Source organism: Gobius niger, assembly GCF_951799975.1.
Source record: "Gobius niger genome assembly, chromosome: 19".
Taxonomy (NCBI): domain Eukaryota; kingdom Metazoa; phylum Chordata; class Actinopteri; order Gobiiformes; family Gobiidae; genus Gobius; species Gobius niger.
This window is the reverse complement of record NC_136870.1, coordinates 19,464,115-19,489,973: the sequence shown is the minus strand read 5'-3', so window position 1 is coordinate 19,489,973 and position 25,859 is coordinate 19,464,115. Positions and strand designations below refer to the sequence as shown.

At 40.4% G+C, this 25,859-nt stretch overlaps 3 protein-coding genes across 4 annotated transcripts; all 3 read left to right on the top strand.

The window, feature by feature from the left end:
- Window positions 1–1,995: 1,995 nt before the first annotated feature.
- LOC306979053 (protein FAM13C-like) lies at window positions 1,996–9,936 on the top strand. Its single transcript, XM_079577826.1, has 11 exons — window positions 1,996–2,257; window positions 5,204–5,480; window positions 6,119–6,251; window positions 6,376–6,457; window positions 6,536–6,602; window positions 6,754–6,874; window positions 7,041–7,124; window positions 7,266–7,361; window positions 8,438–8,646; window positions 8,801–8,902; window positions 9,734–9,936. The coding sequence occupies exons 1-11, from the start codon at window positions 2,044–2,046 to the stop codon at window positions 9,855–9,857; spliced, it is 1,509 nt and encodes a 502-aa protein (XP_079433952.1). The 5' UTR covers window positions 1,996–2,043; the 3' UTR covers window positions 9,858–9,936.
- A 4,112-nt stretch (window positions 9,937–14,048) lies between these two features.
- Window positions 14,049–18,166, top strand: LOC306978966 (phytanoyl-CoA hydroxylase-interacting protein-like). 2 transcript variants are annotated; one of them, XM_079577721.1, is made up of 6 exons: window positions 14,049–14,232; window positions 16,014–16,198; window positions 16,353–16,527; window positions 16,721–16,838; window positions 17,257–17,419; window positions 17,531–18,166. In XM_079577721.1, exons 1-6 carry the CDS (start codon window positions 14,178–14,180, stop codon window positions 17,903–17,905), a joined length of 1,071 nt encoding a protein of 356 aa, XP_079433847.1. In that variant the 5' UTR covers window positions 14,049–14,177; the 3' UTR covers window positions 17,906–18,166. The 2 variants fall into 2 exon arrangements, with proteins under 2 accessions (XP_079433847.1, XP_079433846.1); XM_079577720.1 differs by having other exon boundaries at window positions 14,051–14,232; window positions 17,239–17,419.
- Window positions 18,167–19,831: 1,665 nt separating this feature from the next.
- On the top strand, window positions 19,832–23,986 carry chmp6b (charged multivesicular body protein 6b). The gene is made up of 8 exons (XM_079577292.1): window positions 19,832–20,066; window positions 21,238–21,347; window positions 21,507–21,594; window positions 21,946–22,032; window positions 22,117–22,182; window positions 22,268–22,348; window positions 22,530–22,602; window positions 23,674–23,986. Exons 1-8 carry the CDS (start codon window positions 20,004–20,006, stop codon window positions 23,721–23,723), a joined length of 618 nt encoding a protein of 205 aa, XP_079433418.1. The 5' UTR covers window positions 19,832–20,003; the 3' UTR covers window positions 23,724–23,986.
- The last annotated feature ends 1,873 nt before the right edge of the window (window positions 23,987–25,859 follow it).

The window sequence follows — 25,859 nt, the reverse complement described above, 5'->3', positions numbered from 1 at the left end:
ATTCAGGTGCTCAAACCCCTCCACCACGTTAAGGTGGCGGTTCCAGGAGGGGTAAAAACGACTTATAACACAAAATCTATGCTTAAACAATGAAAGCAAACAGAGTGAAAAAAAGAAAGAAAACAAAAGTAACCTGGTAAAGGACCTTTAAGTGTAGACTATAAACATATAGTAAAGAGCTAGTTTGTAATGAAAACAAGAGAAGTGTTTATTTCGATGAAACTTAAAAATCTAAGCGTTGGAGTTTGTTTCTTCATGACCTTGCAAACAGATAGTAGCCTATCAATCAATTGTTTTGTATAAACCAATATCACAGGTTGCCATTCAGGGCTGCACCAAACATTAAAACAATGAAAAAAACTATGAGCAAGACAATGTAAAGTAGTTCAGGCAAATGAAGTATCCAGGCAAATATAATGTCCAAAAGAGTGTCTGCAGCAGGTGGTGCCGAGCCACGTGTCCCTAAAAAACCCAGTGGGAGAAAAGAGAAACCTTGGGGAGAACCACAGACGGAGACATCCACTCCCATGGACGGACAGGCAATAGATAGACCCAGGGCCGATGGGAGTCCCTCAGCAGACGGGCCAAGACCGTGGAAGAACGTCCAGTCCTTGTTGAAGCTTCCGTTCTTCTTGTCCAATCCCTGCAGGCAAGGGGTTTCCTCCGCCGATATGGGCTGGAGACATCGACAGTAACGACCAACCATCTGAGTACAGGCACTCCCAAGCATGCAGTAAGCAGAACTAGAGGATAATAGTATACCTAGTAGTATGGGGGGCCCTGTTTTCTAAAGCGACCGTCGTGGATCCGCTGCGGTGAACGCGCGGCGGCTCCGGTTTCGCAGGCGCACCTCCTCTCCACACACGCGGCTCCTCCACCTCCACCCCTCCCTTCTCCTTTTGCACGAGGACCCGATGAGTAATCCGCCGAATCGAGGGACGAGCCAAAACACACCCACCCTCCGCTTTTTTCCTCCCTGAAACCTACAGCGCTCAGCATCAGCACCACGGCATCAGCGCGCGGACCGCATCCAGAAAAAAAGCATCATCAGGCGCGGATCTTTTTTTGTATATATATATTTTTTTTGTATTTTATTATTATTACCCGAAATAACTTGCGTTGCATCCACGGATTATGATCTATTTACAGCGGAAGAGCTAGCGCAGGACACTCTTTTTTTACGCGGGCGCCGACTCATTTCTGGAAGAGCCTCGAATGAAGGAGGAGATCGGCATGGCTGCAAATGAACGGTTTCCGGCTACTTACCGGATAGCATCCCCGGCGCCGTTTTAAGACATTTTTTTGTTCAGCAAAAGGCGATTCGGATCAAGACGCGGTCGCTTTTGTGCTTTTTTGACAACACGTTTCTTGCCTACATGTGGCGTTTCTGAAGCTAAAACGTGGACGTAGCCACCTTGACGTCAGCAGTGGGTTGCGTAGCCTTTCACTAATTATAATAGGCCTGTTTTTTGTTTTTTTTTGAGGAGGATCGCTGTTAAAACTGTACCATCTATTGCCTATTGTTTACTGCAAGAAATTACAAAGACAAAACCCAGCTGATCATTGAAATCGGTTCATCATTATACACGTCACAGTTGTCTCTTTACTCATGAGACAATAAACCAATGAATTGAATATGTTGTGACAGTGATATAGTAGTATTTAGATGTAGTAAAGGAAGTACAAGAGATGAAGTAAGTGATTGAACACATTGTTTCTAAATGTTTTGAAATTAGGAAGATTTTATATTTTTCACACATTTTTTTTTTGCATTATTTATTCTAAAGAACTGAGCTAAACACCTGCTGCGATTTTGCCTCCCTCTTGTCTTTTTTTAATGAATGAATGAAACACACTTGGAGCCAGAGACTAGTGGCCAACAATGGAATGACACGTTAAAAGCACAAAACTAGACTTTTTTTGGTCTTTCTTTTTTTCTTTTCTTTGTTGGCATTGACTGCCCGCTGAAGGCCTTTTTTTTTTTTTTTTTTTACGAACCGTCTCGGGACCTGACTTACAACCTTCTGGGTCAGAGCTTCTGGCATGTTCTGCTTTTGTCTGCAAAGTTCACTCCTCAAGCTCCAGGCGCTGGAGGTGGAAGGGGGGTCCTCGCTGGGTCCGTCCCCGGAGGACAGCCCTCCTCCTCTGGGCAGCAAAGAGCAGAAGAGCCCCTGCAGCTCCGTGGTGGATCTGGGGGGGCTGAAGGACGGCAAAACCATCGCTATGTGCCACAGTGTCGACGAGAACAGTCCGCCAGGTGAGCAGCACGCCTACCTACCACTGTGACTTATGTCTAGACAAGAATTCTGACGTGGACATTCAGAACTAGGACTAGGACTTCACAGGCATTATCCCTTCAAACAACTATTATGATAAACACAAAAACCTATAATGCTCATTCTGTACACTCAAGGAGAACCACAGAAATCCAGGCCAATATCTATGTCCTGGGGGGTTTGAGCATAAAATCGAACCGGCCAATCCATCTGGCAATGCTTCAGTCTATAAAGATGGGGTAGGTGCAAGTGTATCTTTCTTTTCATACCAACTGGATAGTCTCCTCCCGGTCGAGCAGGTTTTTGGCCGACAGCGGGACAAGTGTCTTTTGGTGAGAACAACACCATCGAACGTAGGAGGTGATCGGTGGCGCTCGTTTTTCGTTTCAGTTTGAGCGTGCGTCTCCCCGCCGTCGCCACACACACACACACACACGGAGAGCTGTGATTGGCAGCATGCTCCATTCACAAACTATCTCCTCTCGTGACTTTTATCAAGCTGGTTTATTCCTCTATGAATCCTGTATCCATGACAACAGCGCTTACCTTAGCTCCCGACGTGTGGAGATAAATTGCCTCCCTCTTTGGCAGCATCCGCAAAAATCCGGATTCATTGATGAGAAAGGAAGAAACGAAAGGTGGACAGAACTTCTGCTGTGGTTGGTGCCGGCTCCAAAACCCGGCTTTGTTTGGGGTCATTCGTTGTTGATAAGTTGTGGAAGATGGACGGATTAAGGGTTTTTGAATCAAGTAAACCAGGAGTACACCAGGACCAAGCCGGGTCTCTGATATGACAGGACAATATGAGAAAACAATAATAAAAGTAAGTTATTTCCTGGTGGATATACATATTTTTGGGATAATGTTCATAGTTTCACAATGGAGTGGCAAAAATGTCTGTGTTCTAGTGACCTACTTACCCCTTTCCTGCAGTCGCGTCAGGAACAGAGTTCAGTTTGAAGTTTCTGTCCCCTATATTCTTTTAACTTGCTGATACACATGCAATTATTTCCAGCTTTCTGTATTAGAAAGTTATTAAACCTATGTTAACAATTCAGTAAATTATTTGCAGTGATATAGTGTTGGCTTATTCCTGCGCCGCCATTGTGGGCCAACCTGACCAGCATGTTTTTTGGAGGTTGGGGAAACCGGAGCACCCAGAGAAAACCTGGCTGGCTGCCTTCAGTGCTCCTCTGTACAGTTGTGCCCAAAGTGAATTATCATCAGAGAGTGAATACTTTACTTTTGACCGTAATATTTATAGCTTTACACAGTTATACCCTCATTTTTTTTAATTCAATTGTGACAGAGCTGCATAACGTCCACAGCCTAAATAAAGGTGTGGGGCACGGTTTAAACCTCTGCTATAGGCACCCAAGTGAATGTTTCACCACAATCACCACCCTCCATGACATAACACTGTATCAAAGGGTTGTATTAATAATACTGAGATGTGAGCATACATTTGTCAGCTTTTCAATTTGTATAAATGTTTTTGTGAAGCTACAAGTCCTGTACAAGTCAACTTAATAACATTTTTCGGGATACAATATCCAAAGAGAGGACACAAATCTATTAAAGGATTGATTTCTTTCTTTATCTACATCGATCTAAACACAAGGTACTCAAATCAACAACAAGGTACTCAAACTGGGTCTTAAAAGGCTAAAACTACTGACTACCTTTTGTCTAAACTGGATGTACACCATGTCCAAACCACTCCTGTCTTATATTATTCATGCATTATCTGCTGTCCATATACAGGTACATTACGGCATCATTGACACAGCGTAATGATGTATCAATTATGCTGTGCCATGAAATGTTATTTTCCAATCTTGCACTTTTCAGTGTTGTTTAGGCCTAATGGCTCATGCAGATTTAGTGAGACAAAGGACGTGCATTTTGGTCAGTCAGCACATCTCGGCTGCGACTGTTTCCATTTCTGCCCTACTCCTGTGGTATTAGTCATCTCCGTTTGTGGCAAAAACCGTAACCAAATCATCACTACCCAAAACTGTTGACTGTAAATGCATACAAACATCAACCCAAAATGTCATGAATTATGGATTTGAATATGTGTTTCTGTTTTTAGATTTTTGGTTGGTTTTGTGTGAGGGTGTGCCAGCTCCACGGCTGTTCGCTGCCGCTGCTATTTTTAGCTCAAAGACACTGCAGCACGTGAGCTCAGTCTGACTTGGCACTCCGCAAATAGGATGACGTACTGTATTTTCTCAACCTGTTTTTAGAAACGGCCCTGTCTATTTTTGCGCAGCCATATTTCGAGACATTTACACAGAAATTAAGCATCTGATTCCGGATTGAGCTAATTAGGGCGATTAACATGATGTTTGGGACTTCATTCATGGTTTCTGAGGACCCGAGGAGAATAGAACATGATGCGTTCACATGTTGAACCCGATCTACGACTGTACAAAAACACAATTGAATCAAAGTCATAATTAGCACAACACAGAGACTGCTATTGATAAGGAAGTACAAGAGGAGCACCTTTAATATAGTTTTTTGGAACAGCTCCAAAAACCTGCGAAATGTCATACCTGCCAGGACATTCAATTAGCAACAAACATGCCCATGTTTTTGTATTTACTTTCCCCACTTTTTGCCGCTTTTGAGAGAAAACAATTTCACCTTAGTTCAGTTTTGTTCTCAGAGAGGATTGAGCCTCATACCAGTTTTTACTACATTTGGACAGGCCGAGTAATAACAGGAATATTATCCGTAAACCAGATGAAAACATCTCCATCTTAACAGTAAAAACACAAATGACTACTGTAGAATAGTGATGTGATATTCATGACTGAGGTCTCCATTTCTTTATTTAATTATCTGGCTGGCATCGTGAAGACAAATCAATACACAAAGAGCCTCAGACTCATAAATATACTGTCTTTGTTTTCCCCCAGAGTTGTTGACTGTCGTGCCCAGACCTGCCTCTTCGCCCCGCCACCAGCCGCTGTCCTCTCTGCAGACGGCGGAGGGCACGCTGAGCCCCAGCCCACACCACTCGCCCCGGTCCCAGCGGGGCAGCCCTCAGGAGGGGGGCAGCGCGCTCCTGCAGCAGCTGGCGGGAGGCCCCGGCCCGGTGCCGTCGCCGCGCTGCTCCAGTCTGAGCCACAGCCTGAGGTTCAACTCTGACCCCGACACGGCCCCCTCCCCGCCCTGCAGCCAACAGTACATGCTGTGAGTGACACCCCTCCCATTGTGTTTCCTAAGAGAGAGTAGGTATAGACTAGTGTTGCTCAACATGACGCAATATGTGACACAATAGTGTAAGAAGCCACAATATACTGTACATCCATCTTCATTTTACCTTTGTATTGGCCCAGATGAAATGTAATGCACCAAACTATTGCTATTCACAACCTTCTCCCCAATATCACAGTTTTTCCTCATTTTGTGCAGCCTTTCAGTTAATTTCAGTTTAATGTTATTTATTTTCCATTGATAAAAATTATACTGTTCTTTGTGATAAAACAAGGCTTAAAACAATCGGAATCAAAACAAAAACAGGTCAAGATTTTAGCTAAAGAAATCATCTCTTAAACTGAACTTTTCCACACTTCGAAGCTGCTATTTTTGTTTTACTGTAGTTTGAGCTGGCAAAAAAGAGTACATTTCAGTCAGATGGAAGAGGTGTGTGGATACTCCCTGGATCTACTCTTTGTAAAGGGTATATTCTTGAGCTTTGGGGAGGCAGTGGCTCAGGTGGTAGAGCAGTCATCCGATAACTGGAAGGCTGACACCCATCTTTGCCTGATTTGTAAGGAAATCCTCACAAATTAATATTTATCATTGTATTTTTCAATGTTTTAATTCAGGAGTCGAGGTCGGAGTGAGACTCACGAAGATGTCGGGCCGCCCTCCATCCCGTTTCTGACCCGACACATCCAGGCGCTGAAGAGGAAGCTCCGCCGTTTTGAGGAGCAGTTTGAGCACGAGATGAAATACAAGGTGATTTTAAAAACATTGACGGATTAGCCGTATATTTATTGTTTGTCTGTAAATGGCAAGACATCTATTTTTGCTCATTTGAGGTATTGAGTTTCCTGATATTTGTGACTCTGTTTTGTTTTAGCCGTCCTACAATGACAAATACTCCAACCCTGAGATTGTGGGGGTCATGAATGAGCTGGCGAAAGCTCGGAAACAACTCAAAGGCAAAGCTTCATAATCTTATTTATCAGTTTAAGAAATAATAAGTACAGTTTTTAATTGACTGAACTGTATTATTGCAGAGCTGCGCCTCAGACAGTCTGTGTTTGACTCGAAGGAAGATGAAAGCCAGAACAGCGATGTTTGCAGGTAATGCTTTTCGATTTTTAGATTACATTTGTATAATATTTCATTTTTTTGTTACTTTTAAGAATATCTACAAATTGTTGAAATGCAAACAAACAAGCATATTGAAAAATTACATGTTGCCGCAAATCATATAGCGTTTGTGTCCTTGCAGATACGGCACTGGACACCAGGGGGCGTTTGATCACAAGCCCACTCTGGAGGAAACCGTCGAGTCTCTTTTCAGACGATTACGAGAGAAAAGACAGAGCTTGGGTTTACCTGACAACATGAAGGCGAGTGTTACATATTTAACTCTAAATCCCTGTTGCCAAGTCTAAAAGTAACACTTAAACCCATGCACTCCAATGCAAACTACTGAAGACATGCTCAAATGAAATGCCTTCATTAGCTTTTTACTTTCTTGCCTGCTCTTTACTGAATTTACCTGATGTCGTGCAGGAGATGACGCAGGCTCAGATGGTTTTGGAGAAAATCACTCTTCAGAAGTGTCTGCTGTACTTCGAGAGTCTGCACGGACGGCCGGTGAGTTTCACTGATCAGTGAACTACACATCTGCCCTGGTTTAGACCTGGTTAAGATCCAGTTATTGTGATAGGACTTGCTTAGCTTGGTTTAGTTTACTCCTCTGACCTTCTCTCCTGTCTGAATGTCTGTTTGACTCAGGGGACGAAGCAGGAGAAAAACCTGGTGAAGCCGCTGTACGACAGATACCAGATGATCAAACACCTCCTGTGCACCAGCCCCACCTTCTGGACAATTGTGAGTATGGAAGCCTAACAATAGAAATGCATTGTGCTCATATAGCGTGATTAACTTTAATGCATTATTAATTTACTCTCTATAATGCATGTGTAAAAGCCTCAGGAAGAATGCTGCAGCTGTAATGTCTTGTTTTAGTAGTTTTATAGAGCCACTGCCTTTGATGATCCAGATGTGCCCCCTCTCTTCCTCACACAGAAAGACTTTCTTGAGGTTTACACCATGTTTTAACGTTTTTCACTCGTCAAAGGCAGACCTGGAGTAATATTTCACAACAGTTTTGAGTAATCCTCGGCTAATCCTGTTAAATTTAACGGTTTCTTCTTCTACGGCGTCAGCGCCTCGTCCTGTACTTCCTGATTACAATTGCGTCATTGTCCTCCACATTTTAAAGCTCGTAATCCAACATGATTGATTTTGAGCCATTCTGTGCTCAAAGTGTGTTTATCGCGCATTACTGGAGCTGCTATCCACGCCGTATCCAATCTGGAAGTTATTTTTTAAGAAAATTATTCCTATAGCTGCCAACAGGAGGAGCCCGAGTTAAGATTTTCACCAGCTCTTCCGCATTTCATTGGTTCTATTTAAAGCAGTACAAAGTAACTTGTTTACCTTTTCGTAGTCCCTCTGGGGGTAATACAAGTGTTAATGGGATTATTGGGGGGTCTTAGTGCCACTTAAACAGTATTTACAGCCAAGTTTGAGTGAAAGCAATTATCTCCATTGTGTAATTAGATGTTCAATATCCCTCTCTCCTTCTGTCAGCGTAATATTTACTCTCACGGACAATTAATTAAAAAATGTAACACACTACGGCACCTGCAGTGGCGCCTTTGGCCTCTAGGTGCAAGAGTTGCTACATATCTGGCATCCCCATTATGAATGATGGAAACCTGGCTGCACATCTGTACCTACGTTCCCCTTCTACCAAGATTCACACACTCAGGCTTTGGGTTTTCTTATGCTCTTATGCTTTTGATCCCCTTTGAAAATGATGTGCTCCAAGCTCCAATCTCAAGCGGATTTCTATGGATAAATTCAAATTCCAACGCAGCGTTTGCTTTTGTTTGCCGCAGGAGGAAGAGGAGGACGGCTCCGACGAAGACTCAGTGGAGGTTTCGACGGTGGAGGAGCGTCCTGTCTCGGCGCCCTGCAGACTGGAGCGCCCCGCGGAGGAGGACAGCGACCGGGACAGCGACCCCGCCTTCGTGTCCCCCTTGGACGAGGTCAAAGCTGTCAGACACGGGCCAGCGCTGCACATGAGCAACCTGCATGAAGCGTCCAGGTCTGAAGCTAGTTTGTCAAACGTTCTCCACAGGCTCATTCACTGATTCATTAACGCAAATTATGAAGTGATAATTTATACAGCTGGATTCATCTTCTATTAAAATGTCTGTATTGTATTCCCATTTTTAATCATCTTCTCCTCTGACCCTCAGGCATCAGCTGCTGGAGTGCCTGCGTCAGACCAGAGCCGAGAAGAAGTCCAGACGCAAAGTGCTTCGAGAGTTTGAGGACGAGTTTTACCGACAAACTGGAAGGTAGCATCATCTTTCACTCTGTTTATTGGACCTGAAAAGTGTTTAAGGGATTTGAGGGGATACCAAATTACGATGACTGGACGGAAAAATGCACTAAGTAACTAAGACTAAATAATTTTGCTCGCAGTAGTTGGTCTGCATTATTCAATCACACAATTGTAGACTGTAGGTAGGTAGACTGTGTGTGGACAACAGCAACTATAAACAACAATAATCAGGTTTAATTATGGGTTTTCTGTTTGATTAGTTCGTACAAATCAAAAGAAGCTCCTCAAACATAAAGTTCTCCATCTGACATGATCGGATTTTATGTTCTGTGTAGCTACATGCAAAGGGAGGGGTACTATGCACACTCCACCTTTTCAAGCTTTTTACCCTGTTACAATGTTGTTCTCTCATCAAAAACGATGTGTTGAGCTCATAGCGGATCTTTGAGTAGTTTTTGAATCTTCCCCTGAAGCTGTTCTTAGCACCTCGGTGGCAGCTCCCAAAACGTCCTACATATCATTTCTCAATCTTAATCCTTAATCCTTTCATCGCAAAGTAAAAACACTCGCCATAGCTTCACTTCACCCACTTGCGGCGAGCAGTGTGTTTGTCTCTTTATTGAAACAGCCGTGCAGCGAAGGGGAGCAAGGGGAGAATAGGTGGGAGGGTCTTAGGGGGAGAAAATCAGGAAGTGAAACCACTAGATATTTAGTTTCTCCGGTTTTAGATCAATATTGCATTTTCTAACCAACAAAGTGCAAGATAGTGATAAAGATGTGTTTGAAATGATCACCACATTTTTTTTTAAACCCTACTTACCTTTTCCTTTCTGTTCTACATCAGAATCTGCCAAAAAGAAGACCGCTCTCCCATGAAAGACGAGTACCAGGAATACAAGCAGCTGAAGGCCAAGCTCCGGCTCCTGGAAGTGCTACTCAGTAAACAGGAAGTCCACAAAACCATGTGACTCTTTCCAAAAAAAAAAAAAAAAAAAAATCTCGTCATCTGCCTTGTGATACAGCCTTGCTCGCCATACACCGAGGTACCGAGAAAGCCCTTCTGGTTTGATTTTCGTCCAGCGGAGTCAGTTCATCGTACCACGTGGGCTTTCTCTGTAGAGTACAATGAGAAGTCAAATAGCTCGCCTGGCGACTTTTTTATATTCCTAAATACTACGTAATATCCACACTAGTAGGATGAATTTAATCAAGAGCATTTAGTGAAGTTGAGCTGCCTCTGCAGAGCTCATGCCGCAGTTTTGGAAGAGTACAGGACTGATGTTTGAAAGAGTCTGCCAAAGAAACCAGGAACAGTTTGTCGGAAGAAGGAAAAGTGTGAAGATTGTGGCATGTTTTTTTGACAATAGGGACGTGTTGTGATGGCTGCACGACTGGGTCAGGCATCTCCAAAACTGCCGCTCTGTTGAGGATGTTCTTTAGTGTTCCCAACAGAGAATCTACAAATTACAGATTAACTCAAGTGAAGTTTTTTGGCTGAAAGGCGTCAGAATTTCGAGATCATAATGTGATACCATTGTACTGTACAATCATGTTAACACACAGATTTCACATGGCCTTCTTCTCTCATATGTGAACTGAAATGTAAATATTGAACCAGCATCTCTACACACACACAAAACCATCAGCATCAACCAAGAAGGAAAAAGTGTGTGAAGTGTTCGGAGTATTTTTTTGTTGACCGAGCCGAGTTTTGTGCCAAGCTAAAAGCACTTTAGTGAGGGGAAAGACGATCGTTGCTGCTAGTTTTAACCATTTGAACAACAGCGAACCTGCATTTTAAAGACGTTTTGTCAATTGCCCAGGTTTTTTATTTCTGGCGTTAGCTTTACCATTGCGAGATCGGGGCCAATGCCTTGTAGGTGGTCTGTTCTCCAATTCTTCCTAAACTGTTTTTGTTGTATCCTTTAGTTTTCCATTGATTGGTGGACAGTGAGGAAGGAAGGTTCATTGTTGTTTTGACTATTCTAGACCAGTAAAGAAAAAATAAATCTGTCCACAGTTTGAGAATCTCTGGTCTGCAAAACTCCAGCTGAATCTGAGGGGCAAATGTTTATCGTATTCAAAATGACTGATAGAGACCGGTCATGTCAGCACTTTATGTTCAAAAAGGGAATTTATTTTTAATCCAAAGTGTACGCTGTATTATGCAATTACTTTATGCCACATTTCACGGACATCGATGGGCTGTATTGTACTGAGCAAAGGTTTCAGCAGCTGTGAGGTTGAATATGTACCGTACATGCCTGTTAATCATCAATGACTTATTGTTTGGATGTTTGGATCTGTTGCTCAAAGATTTAAGCGCAAGGAAGGTTGTTGTATGTCATTTTTATACATCCGAGTTCTCCAGTCCACGTTGTAATTTATGGAAAAGTTTACTGACACAAGTATGAACAATTTGCTAACATTTGATGACCAAACTATAGGCCTTTATTTGTTTGTTTGGTTAGGATTGTGCATGTTAAAGGCCCTATACTTGATTTTTTAAAAATGTTTATAAGCAATGATAGAAAGAGCACACACATTTTAAATGGTTAGTTGTAGCCAGAGGTGGTCAACGTACTTGATTTCATTACTTGAGTTAAAGTACAGATCTACAGGTCAAACATTACCCCGATAAAAGTAAAAGTTGCTTCATAAAATTCATACCTAAAGGCCCTATACCTGATTTTTATTTCTATTACAAACAATGAAAGAGGAAGGCGCTGAATTGATGTTAGTTGTGTCCAAACTCTTGTTCTCCAAATTCTTAACTTTTCAAACATATATTTGTAACGTTCCGATTCTTCACAGGAACAAGTTTAGAGTCACTTAGAGTTTATGAAATTGATACAAATGCTTTGTAATTATAGATGTGTTTTCCCACAAATGTCAGAGTTTACAATACACTGAAGGAGGACAAAACAAAATGTGTTCCTCGACTAGAAAAAAAAATCTGGTGTAGCGCCTTAAAGTGAAAGTACTGATGTATTTGCTGGAGAAAATACATATGTATTCAAAGTAGAAAGTTCAAATCAGTTTAAATAAGTGTTTAAAAGTAACTTTGCGGCTTCAAAAAAACAAAAATTGTGCTTGAAGGCGCCCTCTGTACGGCAACTCGACGGGGACAAACTTTCTTCTTTGTTATGAGTCTGTAGTATTTGACTGTACATCTCCACAGCGCCACCTACAGTTCTGGAGTGCGCATTATTCGGCTTTTAAAATGAACAAAACACATGGACAAATTGACCTTTTTACTTTAGCCTTTATACAAATATAGTGGAGTAAAAGTAATAAGTTTGCAATACAAATACTAGTCAAGTGTCAGGAGGATGGGTCGGAGCGATCGTTGGATAATTGTGAATGTTATTTGGGTCTTGGGGTCATAGTTTCACCAAAACGACAACATAAAGTCACACACATCAGCATAGATTTAATCAGATGTGCCAAAATGAGTAACGGGTTCTTTTGATATTTCATGATTTTCATTCATAAACCTTTTCCTTTTGCCTAAGACTTTTCCCTGTACTATAAAACGTGTAAATAGTACAACTGAATGTGAGAAATGTAAAATAGATAACAAAAAAGGGCTTGATTGAATTGAAAATGTAACCAGACGACCGTGTCCCATGTGTCTTGATGGAAGATAAAAGTATTTTCTGCAGCAAAGTATATTAAAACCAAGTATGTGTCTGTCAATGTGCAAGTCGATATAATGCAAAAAAATCCTTTAAAATATGAACTGAATCGCTGGTCTCTCTGTTGCTCTCCAGTGCATGTGCCATCTGAGCTCTCATGTTCTGTGTTGTGCAAATATGGCATGCCCGATGAATTTTTAAACTGTTTTTGAATAAATATTTTTGCAAACAAACACATGCAGCCGTTGTGATTGAGTAAGAGTTTGGCTTCTTTTTTCAAGAAATCTGCCAGTGGGCCAAGTTTTTTGTTTACAATGGGGTCAAGATACAACATCTACAGTTCACTTATAGAGCACAATTCATACACAAGGCAATTCAAAGTGCTTCACAGTTGCATAAAATTACAAGAAAGCAGATCAAATCAATAAAACATCAACATAAAAATGAATAAATTAAAGTAAAAGGCAAGTTTGATTCACCTTTGGGGCCAGGACTCCCCTGAAAAAGAGATTCTTAATCTCAGTGGGACTATCCTGGTTAAATAAAGGTAAAAAAAAACATTGTCAGAGTTGAGGCCTGTCTCACATCTGAGAGACTGTTTCAGATTTTAGCTGCATGAAATGGAAATACAGCCTCACCATGTTTAGTCCTGACTCTGGGAACCACCAGGAGACCCCTCCCTGAGGTTCTCAGGGCCCGAGATGGTTCATACGGCTCTAGCATGTCAGAGATGTACTTTGGTGCTAAACCATACACAAGTAGAGCTGTTTTAAATTCTATTCTCTTAGGGACAGGAAGCCAGTGCAGAGACCGGAGCACTGGACTAATATGGTCGTATTTCCTGGTTCTTGTCAGGACTTGAGCAGCAGCTGATGTTATTGCATTGATGTGGCTGTTATAGTTCAGATTTCTAACCTGATATTTTTGTGTCAAAGCGAGAGAGACTTGAGGTGACTGATTACACTTTCTCTTCAAAAATCAAGATCTTTTGAATATATTTTAAATGTTTTTTGGGGATATTACTGTACTCAATGGATAATAAATAACAAGCAACTCTATTTTATTATGGCACAGAAACTCCAGTGGCACTTATCTGTTTCTGCAAATGAACTCTCCAACAACAAATCGATTATTTCTCCCTTATTGCACAAAAAGTTGATAAAGTAGTTATTGTGACAAGCCCAGTAAACAGTGGTTTATTTAGTCACAATTTTTTTTTTTTTTTAAAAAGTCAAATTCCATTCCACTTTGTTCTTCCTATATCAATAGCTTTAAAACAAAACTTGAATCTATCCATTTGCAGGAATCTTATGCATATTTTTGACATCCCTCTGGCTGCAACCTCTTGAATTCAAAGTCACCCATTCCTCCCTATTGTTTTTCTGCAGTTGTCCTGATTCCAATCGTACTCTGAATGGACGCAGCATGTTTTGCCACTGGATGGTAAATCTCCTTATATAATCCCTGCTTTAATTCACTTTTGCCTTTGGTCCATGTAAATCCGCCTCCTCCCCGGCACACCATGTAATCCCTACAGGCTGACATCACACTCTCAGTCCATTCCCTCTGGGTAAACCGCTCCGGACAACAAACTCCCTTTTAGAAGTATATATGAAGTAGTGGCAGCGCAGTGGTATTTTGTATGTGAAGATGACGGACAGCCCCTTGTTGGATCTGAAAAGCAGGCAACGGTGCGACTCCGCAGGTCAGTGGGAATTACATTTTGTGGAGAAATCTGAGACAGATGTTGGAGTATTTGCCTGATTGACCTTTAACACATGGTTTGGTTTCATTCATATTGTGTTATTTCTATGACAGTCTGGTATGCCAATTGTTGGATTAATTTTGTTGAATTTGGTGGTGTGAAAATCTCCGATGGAGTGCAGAGTTCAGTCGCAGTGTCAGCATTTTTGAAAGAAATCTCCAAACAGAAACAGTTTAATTCATTGTTTCTTTAAGAGAGTTAATTTGTGCTGACAGAGAAAGCTTTCGTCTTTATGGCAGTGTTTGTTTTTTGGCCTCAGTTATTATATTTTATATCAATAATCAGGTCAAAACACTGAAGGCAAAAGCTACCACTGATACGTGTCATGAGATGCAATCTAATGGTGCTTTTGAATATCACTGTGGCCCCAATCTACGTAAAGTCTAAAAAACTCTTCACTATAAACACATTTTCAAAGTCATCTGCAGTTCACCCTGTAATATGAAGGTAGTAGCAATATAAGAGTAATGGTAGCTGTATAGTGGTAACAACATTGTGGTTTAGTTGGAGTGTCTTGTCATGAAAACAGCAGTTGAAAGTCATTTGCATCCACCTGTATTTGCATAATGTTTATTTCAGCAAACACAGGTTTAATCAGAAGTGGATCTACTTCTATGTCTCCTAATAGTGAGAAAACGAGTCTGTGAAATAGTGTGCATTATGGGGGCTGTCTCTTGTAGGCTGTTGTTTGACAGAGAATCCCACTTCGCTGGCTTTAATTCAACAACATGGTTTTATTTGGTTACAAACAATGAAAGAGGAACCTTAAAAAAAAAAAAAGTTGTCCGATAAAAAGCTTGTAGTTAAAGGCACATTGCACAGATTCCATGACTGGGGCAAAAAAATAAGAATCAATTACAGGTCTTTTAATCCTGGGTATTTGCTGTGAACTATGCTGTTTTGAAGCAGTAGGACAGTGGCTGCTTGTTCTGCCCTGGCACCTGTCCCTGCTCCGGCTGTGGTTAATCACCTCCACACTGAGAATGAATGCAGCTTTCACTTCCTCCTTTTGTCAACAACAACTCGGAAGAAGGCTCCGAGGAAAGAGCACTCAGTGTCCACAAGGCATCATGGCTTTAACTACTTTTGTGCAGCATTTTATAATGTAATTGTTAGAAACCCAAAAGTGTCTTCCACATGTTCACAGCTAATAAAAAGTGTCTTGTGTTTACATTTTACCATGAATCATTCAAACTGCAAGAGGAGGGTGCTCTAAGCAAGAAACAACATGAACAACAGCATTCATTACTCATAAAGTCTCTTTTCCATACTATGACATTGTTTCAATTTATAAAACATACCAATGCCGAGGTGCCCAAATTCAAGTTTACAAGCCACAATTATAGCCATTTAATATAAGCCTCATGCTTTTCCACCTATTTTAACAATTTAACAACGTACATTTACACACATCATTTGACCATGGATGCCAAAACTAGTGAATGATTCCTAGATTTTCATGATTTTCTTTCATCGGCCATACATTAGGCATTCAAAGCACTTTTCCATCAAACCACTACACTGGTTATAAAATGATCCACCAGGGGTGTAGGATGAAATTCTGGGCGCTATAGATACAAATACCACATATTTTAAGCATTGAATAGGCTTTTTTTGGGCCCTTTCTTGCTTAGGGCCCTGAGACACCCCAGCGACCCGTTCTACCATCTGATCAGCTGTGAAGTAAACTGTTAAACATGAAATGTATTGCGTCTGTTCAGGCCAGGATTCAGTGGACAGTGGTGATGATCTGCCGGTCCCTCAGCACATCTGCATCAGCCAGATCACCTGCGACTCCTTTAAGATCGGATGGGACATTGAAAGCGCGGGACGAGATAGAGTCACACACTACTTCATGGATCTCAACAAGAAGGAGAACACAGGCCCCAACAAGTTCAAACACAAGGTCGGCACACGCGAGGACCAGGATGCACTTTATTATGAGCTAAAGTTTCCTATGGTTTACTATAAGCCATAATTATGTATGATAGGTCCACTTTACATGAACAGTAAGAGATTAAACAATTAACAATTTCCCACCCTCTTTTCGTTGCAATCAGGACGTCCCGACGAAGTTGGTGGCCAAAGCAGTGCGTCTGCCCATGATGGTGAGAGGACACTGGTTCCTGAGCCCCAGGACACAGTACACTCTGTCAGTGCAGACTGCAGCCAAACGCCCCGACGGGGACTACACTGTGTCCAAGTGGAGCGAGAGTGTGGAGTTCTGCACTGCAGGTCAGTTTGAGTGACAGCATGATGACACACTACGCTCAAACGCTCACAAAGAAGCATTGAGTATTTCTTTAAACATTATTGGTGTATATCCTGTGTTGACTGCAATTCCTTCAACCTCTAATCTTGTTAAGAAATGTCATCTATTTATGCTATTGTTTTGAAAGTCCTGTAATGACTTGTCTGAATGTTTCAGATTATTCCTCGGTCCACCTCACTCAGCTGCTGCAGAAAGCCGAGGCGCTGGCCGGCAGGATGCTTCCTTTCACTGTTTTCTATAGAAACCACCAGAAGGAGTACTTCGAAGAGAAGGGGTAGGAGCTTTTATTTTCGCACTGTTGAATTTTTAGTCCAAAGGCTTCATTGGATGGGACAGTTCAGTGTGAAATGGGTTCTGGGGTGAGGAGAGTCAACAAACTGTGGATCCTGAGGCGGCCAAAACCACACACTTCGACCATTGTAGCTTTTGTTTAGACTCGCAAATGTTTTCCATGATCATTATTTGATAGTGACCCTACCTCACCTTAGAAGTTCCATCCATCCATCCATCCATCCATCCATCCATCCATCCATCCATCCATCCATCCATCCATCCATCTTCTTCCACTTGTCCGTTGTCAGATAAAATGCAGAACTTTATGCCAGCTCTTGTGTCATAATATTAAGCCCATACAAAGATATTAAGTGAAGTGTGTTTTTTCTGCATTTGAACAGCCCCTTGTTCTGCTCCAGAGACCCTGCATGCAGCCGAATGCTGCCGTGTGTTAAAGACGACAGTGGAAGTCACGGGTCTCCGATCAGCGGGAAACTGGAGGGCATCTTCTTCAGCTGCAATACAGAGTTCAACACCGGCAAACCCCCGCAAGACTCTCCCTACGGACCATACCGTTTCCAGGTAGTAACTCGGTCTGAAGGTCCGGACATACACTTTTGTACCACATTTCATTTGTATTGTCAGAGAGGAAGTGTTTTGGATATTCCTCAAAAATGTCTTTGGTGTCCACAGATCCAAGCAGACCTCCTGTTCAATCAAAGCACCAACTTGTACTTCGGCGACTTCTACTGCATGTACACCTCCTACCACTACGTCATCCTGGTCCTGGCCCCAGAGGGATCAAAGGGAGATGTATTCTGTAAGGGACGTCTGCCCGCTCTGGACCGCTCCTCCAACCCCTTCCTGTCCTGCACCGAGGTGGAGGACGGTTCGCTGCTTTTCCATCACGCCCAAGACGTCATTCTGGAGGTGATCTTCACAGAGCCCGTGGAACTAGTCACAGGGACAGTGACGCAAATCAGCGGGCATCAGCTCATGAGTTTGTCCACGGCAAACGCCAAGAAAGATCCAAGCTGCAAAGTCTGTAACATCAGCGTTGGCCGTTAACGTGACGGGAAACTTAATGAAATATAAATACTCATTCTTATGTGACATTGGAAGATACGTCTTGGACAGCTCATAGCCAGGATCGGGTGCTTCTTCCTCATGCCACACACTGGGGACAGAGAAAAGGAGTTAAAGGACATAACATACTGAGGGCAGGTGCTTTGGAGATGAGGGAGCAACCCACTGTTCATCGATAAGGAAAAATCTCACACACTGCCAAAACTTGCAGAAATATGATTATTTTGGGATGTTATGCCAATTTTTTGGGATAACAATGACTGAGGAGCTCTGGGTGGCATCCATAAATAGGGCGTGGCCGGCACCCCAGGATGACACAGATTTAAAAGAACAGTGCACAATAACAATGCTCAATAAGTCATATACAATAAACACACAGAATACATCTACAAATAGCAAAAAATAAAGAATTACTATTAAATATAAAACATACATAAATATGAAAATGTACAATTATAAATGGTTGATTACATGATTACATTGGAGGAATGGACACGGTTGACAGGAGAAATAATAACCCCGGTGTATATATCCATCTCTACACGCAAACAATCGTCCCACATACAAACTGCATTTCACAGACAGATTCTTAAGTTAAAGGAACAGGCCACCGTTTTACTATACTGAGATATGTTCATACCTGAGCTTAGACGAGTTGATGCGTACCTGTCCGGTCTTTACATGTGCACTCAGTCACTCAGTCAGTCGGTTGCTCCGACTCAGGCCCCGTTCGTTCCATGGTTTCCAGGCATGCCTCAGGAACGTACAACGGCTGCCTCTCAAATTCCTCCGGGCCTACTCCATCATCATCTGTCTTTTTGCGTGACTGAGGGCACGCCCAAAGACCAGACAGGTACGCTTCAACTCGTCTAAGCTCAGGTAAGAACACATCTCAGTATGCAAAAACGGTTGCCTGTTCCTTTAAGTTCATTATTGAGGCCTTTAGGGGTTAGAGTTTGCATCGTATGAACAATATGCCTTTCTTTGTTTAACCAATCCACCACGGTCTCCCCTTCTGAGTGGAGCGGGACTTATTCACAAAACCATAGAGAAATTATATAACGGTGATGATGATTGAAATGAATGGCCACAGAATAAGCAGGCATTATTATTATTAAAGGCATTATAGCATTGTGTGTATTGCATAATGTGTAACTCTGCTTAAAAGTAACCTCATCCACCACAACAGATAATATTTTTGTTGACTTTGTAAATTCCAGCAAATGCTGAGGAAAATAAACATTAACTTTGATATATATTTGAATTCTGAATGTGTTTTAATGCCGTCTAATTTTGACATATTTTAGTTAATAGGTTTGGTTATTGTTTGTGAAGGCTAGCAGTCATCCTGGAATAATCAGTCATTGTAGAGATTTTGAAAATTGTTGACTGCACTTAATTTTTTAGAGATTTTAAATGTACGGTGTTTGGAATAAAGAATTGTGCTGTATTATTCTTAACTCTTCTTGAACTCACATTCATAAGCCTTATGTTAAAACGACCAACAACCCTGACACATGAGAACAGCTTCTACAAATGAAAATAGTTTTAAACTCAGCCTGGCTCAGTCAGACCTGAAGTCACTCACTATGAAAATAAATGTGTTAAAACACAGAAAACAGAAACTACAGATAAATGCTTGAAAATAAATGTACAGAAGTAAAAGTAAAAAGTATTCGCCATTTAATGATCTTCAGTAAAAGTACCTAATATTTGTAGTTTTTGCGAGTACTTTTCTCTACTTTGTCAAGAGACTTTGAAGAATGTAGGTCTTACTTTGTTTAAATAGCCAGGGAATGCAATATTTCGGCAAGCTTCAGCCTCATATCATCTTTGTTGAAACTGCCAAGCCTGTAATGATTGTTTATTATTAAAGTATTGCTGGTTTCTTCCGTACGATCTGGCAACCCCGTCCCGACGCGGCCAACGCGACTTCCTGTTGTGGGTGTGGAGCAGAAACAGATGACTACACACAAATAATGGCCAAGAATATTACTTTTGCACATTGATGTTAGTCTTTTAGCGCTTAGCAACTTCTTTGTCGTCTCTGGCCAAGCCGGGGCTGGGATGCTGTGTCAAAATGGGGAACTTATTTGGGAAAAAGAAACGCACAAGAGTGACAGAACAAGACAAGGCTGTGTTGGTAAGCTAACATTAGCCTAGCATGCTAACCTGTCAAATCTGCAGCTCAACTCACACAATAAAGTCAAGGGACCAGATTAAGTTGCAAAGCATGTCATTATAGTAATGGAAACGTATAATATGACAGATTAATTTGCTAAATCCTTTAAATAATTATTTTCTAGCGATGCATTTTATAAAGGTTTGTAAAGTTTGGTCTTGGGTACTTCTTTTTGCTTCCATATACTGGAAGATAATAACTATTTAACACCCCAAATAATTTGAACTATAGGCTTTGAATAAATATAGCTAGTGCCATGGTTTTGTCAGGAAAGTACACATGTTTGATCTGAAATGTGTCAATCACAAACTATAAAACAATACAAAAAGAATCATGATCTAAACCAGTTTTAGGCGTGGTTATGTTTGTCATCTTACTGCTGTGCATCCTTCATAATGGATTCTAATATAAGTATTTTTATACTGACTCTGAAACGGAGTGGTGGGTGCTTGGATGTCTTGTTATCCAGCTTTAATGTGAAATATGCCACTGCCTAGTCCTTTGTTTTAGACCCGAGTTTACACATGGATTATGTTATCCTGATTTTTTAACCCTGAATTTGTTTTTAGTGGGTTTCAATCCAGGCTTATAAATGGTTTATACCCGTTTTATTTTCAATTGAAGACTTGCCCTTGTGCCTGATAAGACAACCTGCATGTACCTAAGACTGGGTGCTATATATTGCTAAATTATCTATAACAATATCTCAATAAGCTACAGTATACTGCAGTATCCCTGTGGTCTCCCATCTGACTAAGTGTTACACATTGAAAACTTAAAAAAAAAAAAGTACAATAGTTTAATTTTGGTCATGCTTTTTCTGATAGTGTTCCATTTCAGTCTTGTTTTGGCACAAAGGCTGAAAAAAGAATTTCTTGCATTAAAAAACAAAACAAAATCAAAATGGTTTAGTAAAAGCAATCATATTGTTAATGCAATATTTCATTTCAAAATATTTACAATCTTGCAGCCACGCTTGAGATTGAACTGAGATTGACCTAATGTTTTTTTCAGCATTGCCCTGATTAAACAGAGGACTTTATAATCAGAATATCCACACCTTATATAGCAATAATTGGAAAGTCATGCATTTTGTGACATACCCTTATTTAAATATGAAATGTTTCCTCAGCAACTGAAGCAACAAAGAGATAAACTTCGACAGTATCAGAAGAGGATAAACCTCCAGCTGGAGAAGGAGAGGACTGTGGCCAAACAGCTGCTCAAGGATGGAAAGAAAGAGTAAGTATTCACCATACCCAGAGGATTTCTCTCTTTTGTTAGTCCTATGACATAGAGTAAACAACATTTTGCTATGAAACAACTCATTCTGGTTTTATCTGGGACGTCAATCACAAGAAGTTAAGTGTTCTGATTCTCATGTTGTGTCTGCCCAAACAGTAAAGCCCTTTTGCTGCTGAAGAAGAAGAAATACCAGGAGCAGCTCTTGGACAAAACGGAAAACCAGATCAGTAATTTGGAGCAAATGGTGAGTTTAGACCTGAAGTTATGAAAGTGAAATACATATTAAGGACAATTATTTCAGATAAAGCACAGTCTCAGTCTATTCACTCAAGGCCTAACTCTTTCTTTCACTAAAAAATCAAGATACAGTGGTTATGGAGTAAACCAGTGTAACTACAGAGGAGTTTGGGAATAAATAATGTTTTATACATTTAGTAAAACTCATAGAGGTCTCCTATCATAATGGCTAATTGTAAATGTACTTTACCTCATTCATTGTATGCAGTAATTGTATCATCCTCATAATAAGTGGTTTTGTGCTTTTTGAAAATCTGTATGCCCAATATTTACATGCTGCTCTCTGCTCATCCCACAGGTTCAGGATCTGGAGTTTGCTCAGATTGAAATGAAGGTGCTAGAAGGACTCAAAGTGGGAAATGAATGTCTTAAGAAAATGCATGAGGTGAGTATTAACCCTGTTAGTTATTGTCATCTCAAACATTGACAATAAAAGCTGACTTGGATATAATTTGCTGTTGTCGTGCAGATGATGTCCATTGATGAAGTGGAGCGCATTATGGATGAGACTCAGGACGCGATTGAATACCAGAAGGTAAGTTCTCTGTGCTGCACTGCTCATCTCCAAATGATAAACAATGATGACCGAAAAGCTGATATGGTTTTGTTTGTGTTTACAGCAAATAGACGAGATGCTAGCAGGCACTCTCACTCAGGAGGATGAAGACGACATTTTGGCAGAGCTGGAGGCCATCACTCAGGTTCGATTCATAAAACACACCAGCAATAAAAGCACGTTTATGTCAACAATACTATTCTCAAAGTCACCAAGCTCCAGCCTATTCTGTTCTCATTCCTAATCTGATTTCCTCCCCATCCTGGTCACCAAACCTTGAGTGAGTGTCAAACCGCATTTTCATAATATATTTTTTTGTGTTTCAGGGAGATGTAGAGCTTCCTGAAGTTCCCTCAGACGAACTCCCAGAGGTCCCAGCAGCCAAAGAAGACAAACCAGGTCAGCATTGTTCTTTTTGGTGCAAACAATTTCACAGTTATGTATTAGGGCAGGGCGACACGGCCTACAATCAAAATCACAATAACGATATATTTGACGATATATTTCACAACGGCCAAATTACTTCAAAATCCCAGCCTTGCGCCTATTGGGAAGATTAATCCAGTCATATTATGATTATTATTTATTTTTATTTTTTTTACGGCATGCTAAATTCCTCAAAAATACGATCTACTCAAGCAGTTTACATCCTTCATTTCATTTAACATTTTAAGCACCTGTCCCAGTGTCCTACACTCAGTGTTTATGCTGCTCTGATGGAGCTGAGCATAATGTAAATTATATCGTGTTTACAAGGATGCCAAAAATGTACAATATCAATATCAAAAAATGATATCGCAATAACGATATGCGATACGATATGGCCCACTCCCGTTATGTATTTAAGAAAAAAAATCCACCTGCCCTTATGTCACTCAAGGAAACATATATTTATTGTATCAAGTCCAATTGTGGAGTTGCCAAAAAACTATTTGAGGTTATATTATTTATGGATTTCTGGTATTCAAACCGACTTTAAACACAAAGTATTTTACGCTAATCAGGTTAATATTTGATATAGAAATAAAAAACACAAACGCTATGTGCCAAAATAAGGCCTTAAATGTTATTCAAAAGTATTCAAATGGCATTACTGGCTATAAATCAATATTTCTTGGAAAATAATGACCTTCAGCTCCAGGTTTGGTTGAAATTGGACACGATTTTTTTGCTTAAAATATTCTCGTTGTATCCAAATTACTGTTGAATATTACATTTTCCCTCATTTCTCACTTGAATTTCAGAAACTGAAATGAGCTGGCTTCTTTGTGCCTTCAAAAATAATTATTATGCACTGTTTAACCATGACCGGCAGCTCCAACGCAGCTTTAGAACACAGAAGTGCAAATACACAAGTTTACTGTACAATAAAATGGAAAGTGATTTCTCCTATGATGTATCCAGATTATTAGCAGGAAAGAAGATGGTCTTGTGTTTAGATACACTCACCAAATGTGTCTTTTGTTTCAGAGCGAGAAAAAGTCAAAAAGAAGCCGGACCGTGAGATGCTGGCGGCGTAGACGTCCAACTGAATCTTCTGCGCTAATGATGTCTCTCCCTTAAAACCGGACGACAGTTTTTGAATCGACATCTCTGCCCGTTGACTTTTTAAAGATTTTTTTGTTATAAAATCACACCAATATATGACTCATCAAGACTTTTGACTTCACAATATGTGCCTATCGTTTTTTAATTACTGTACTTTTATCAAATCCTGAAAGACTTTGATGGATTATCGCTTCCTGTTTATTTTGAATAACAGTGTTGCATATACAGTAAACTGATATCCTTAAAAAACTCCTATATTATGCATTATTCAAGATTTTTTGACTAATACTGACACTTTAAAATAGTGTACCTACAGAATATCTCACCAGTAGAGGGCGCAAGTTTAGACAGCACTGAAATGACTAGTCTGGTGAAGGTACTTGGATTTGCTTCATTGATTACAAAGTGCTGATGTTCTGTATATCAGAGTGGGGGAGGTGTCTCTAGCTCTGGAAAAGGAGATGAACAAAAATTGCAGGATTACCGAAACAAAACACTCCAGGCGTGTTTTTGATAAGGATTCAACGTTATAACATTTTTTAAAAAGTGAAATGATCATTAAAGTTAATTTCTCTTGTTTATGGAGTACAATTGTGTCAATTCTCAATTCTGCTTCCTATTTGTCTCAGATTTTGCCCCTTGCCTGTTTTGTTGGACTGAAGGGAAAAAGAGTGCACTTGTGCCAATAATGTTTTGAACAATGGATATTTGATACATTTTATACAATATTTTATCATCTCCAAGGTCCCATTTTGTGCCAATGTTCTTTCAGTAAAAACATGCCTGAAGATATTATTTCATGTCTGAGTAATCTTGCATATTTTCATGAAGGATTACTCAAACAACTTATCATGATCTGGTTAACAGCTTGAAAAAGTACATTTCAGCACAATATGGGTTGTCTCGTAATCCCTGTTTCCGTTCACAGTGTTGTGTTATACAGGATAAGCGTTTGCTCATTTTACATGCAATACTTATGCTAACTATCAAAAGAATTATAGAATTAATACTTTTTGTGAAATGTAAACCATACACAATTAAAATAAAAAGTATTAAGCATGTTTCATCAATGGATCATGCGTTAAAGTCCTGTATGTGTTTCAGTTTGAATAGATTGTTTTAATATTCTAATCTCAAAACATGCATAATAGGAAAAAAGAAAAAACAAACCAAGGTCAAGCGCTCTTGACAAGTCGTTTCAGAAGCACTGAAGGATGAGCAACCTTTCTCTCGCTCATTATTGTACATGAGCTAGTTTAGGTTCATGTATTTGATAGGGACCATGACCATTAAGCAAGTGCAGTCCCTGAACTAAAAAATGCAGAGGTAATGTTCACACAGTAGCAAAAGGTATTTTCATGTTTATTAAGCTCATGCAAATATCTTATGGCTTCTATTACACCATATTGTACGTAATACTGACGGACCAGGCAGATATCGCAAGCATGTACACATATTTTCTTCAATGAAATGTTTTTTAAAGTACCCCGTGCAATCGTACACCCAAAGTGTAATACAAAGGTTTGGACACAAGATGGCATCAAACCTACTGTTTTATTCCTGAATTCCCTTAACCTGAAAATACTAAAAATACTACAATTTCTTTTGATCAAAATCTATTCTCTTATTAATTATTGTGACAAAGCTGATATTCAACTACAGTAATTGAGGTAAAAAAAAATAAAAACACAAAACAGCTGTCAACATATGTTTGAATGATTACATAAACTGCAATTAATTGAATTAAGTAATTATGCGGACAGATAAATAGCTGGTCTCCGGGGTATTTATTTGTAAAACTGACAAACCCACAAGTTTAAACCAACATGTTCTGAGTGTGAGTTTTTTTTTGTTTAGCGTATGATCGCTGTCTGTGGACTGTCTGTCTTTTCTGGCTCTTGGTACAAACCATTGTTGTGGACTCATACCCGAAGTTATTTCTTATTTATTCATTTATTTTTTTGTCTGCAATGAGGAGACTTTTTGAGGACCCGCTCCTCCCTTCACCCCCTGAGTCCGACCCCCTGGTGGACTTGCTTGAGATTTGCACTATTTGCTTAAACATGTCTTGAAATATTAAATCTAATCTCAAGCACAAATATTTATTA

Bases quoted from the DNA above. Each gene is read 5' to 3' on its own strand.
- LOC306978966 (XM_079577720.1), top strand. From the start codon at position 14,178: ATGACGGACAGCCCCTTGTTGGATCTGAAAAGCAGGCAACGGTGCGAC. The intron at 16,199-16,352 runs GTCGGCACACGC...CGTTGCAATCAG, and splicing joins CCAACAAGTTCAAACACAAG to GACGTCCCGACGAAGTTGGT. The intron at 17,420-17,530 runs GTAGTAACTCGG...TGGTGTCCACAG, and splicing joins ACGGACCATACCGTTTCCAG to ATCCAAGCAGACCTCCTGTT.
- LOC306979053 (XM_079577826.1), top strand. From the start codon at position 2,044: ATGTTCTGCTTTTGTCTGCAAAGTTCACTCCTCAAGCTCCAGGCGCTG. The intron at 6,252-6,375 runs GTGATTTTAAAA...GTTTTGTTTTAG, and splicing joins AGCACGAGATGAAATACAAG to CCGTCCTACAATGACAAATA. The intron at 6,603-6,753 runs GTAATGCTTTTC...GTGTCCTTGCAG, and splicing joins CAGAACAGCGATGTTTGCAG to ATACGGCACTGGACACCAGG.
- chmp6b (XM_079577292.1), top strand. From the start codon at position 20,004: ATGGGGAACTTATTTGGGAAAAAGAAACGCACAAGAGTGACAGAACAA. The intron at 21,348-21,506 runs GTAAGTATTCAC...CTGCCCAAACAG, and splicing joins CTCAAGGATGGAAAGAAAGA to TAAAGCCCTTTTGCTGCTGA. The intron at 22,183-22,267 runs GTAAGTTCTCTG...TTGTGTTTACAG, and splicing joins ACGCGATTGAATACCAGAAG to CAAATAGACGAGATGCTAGC.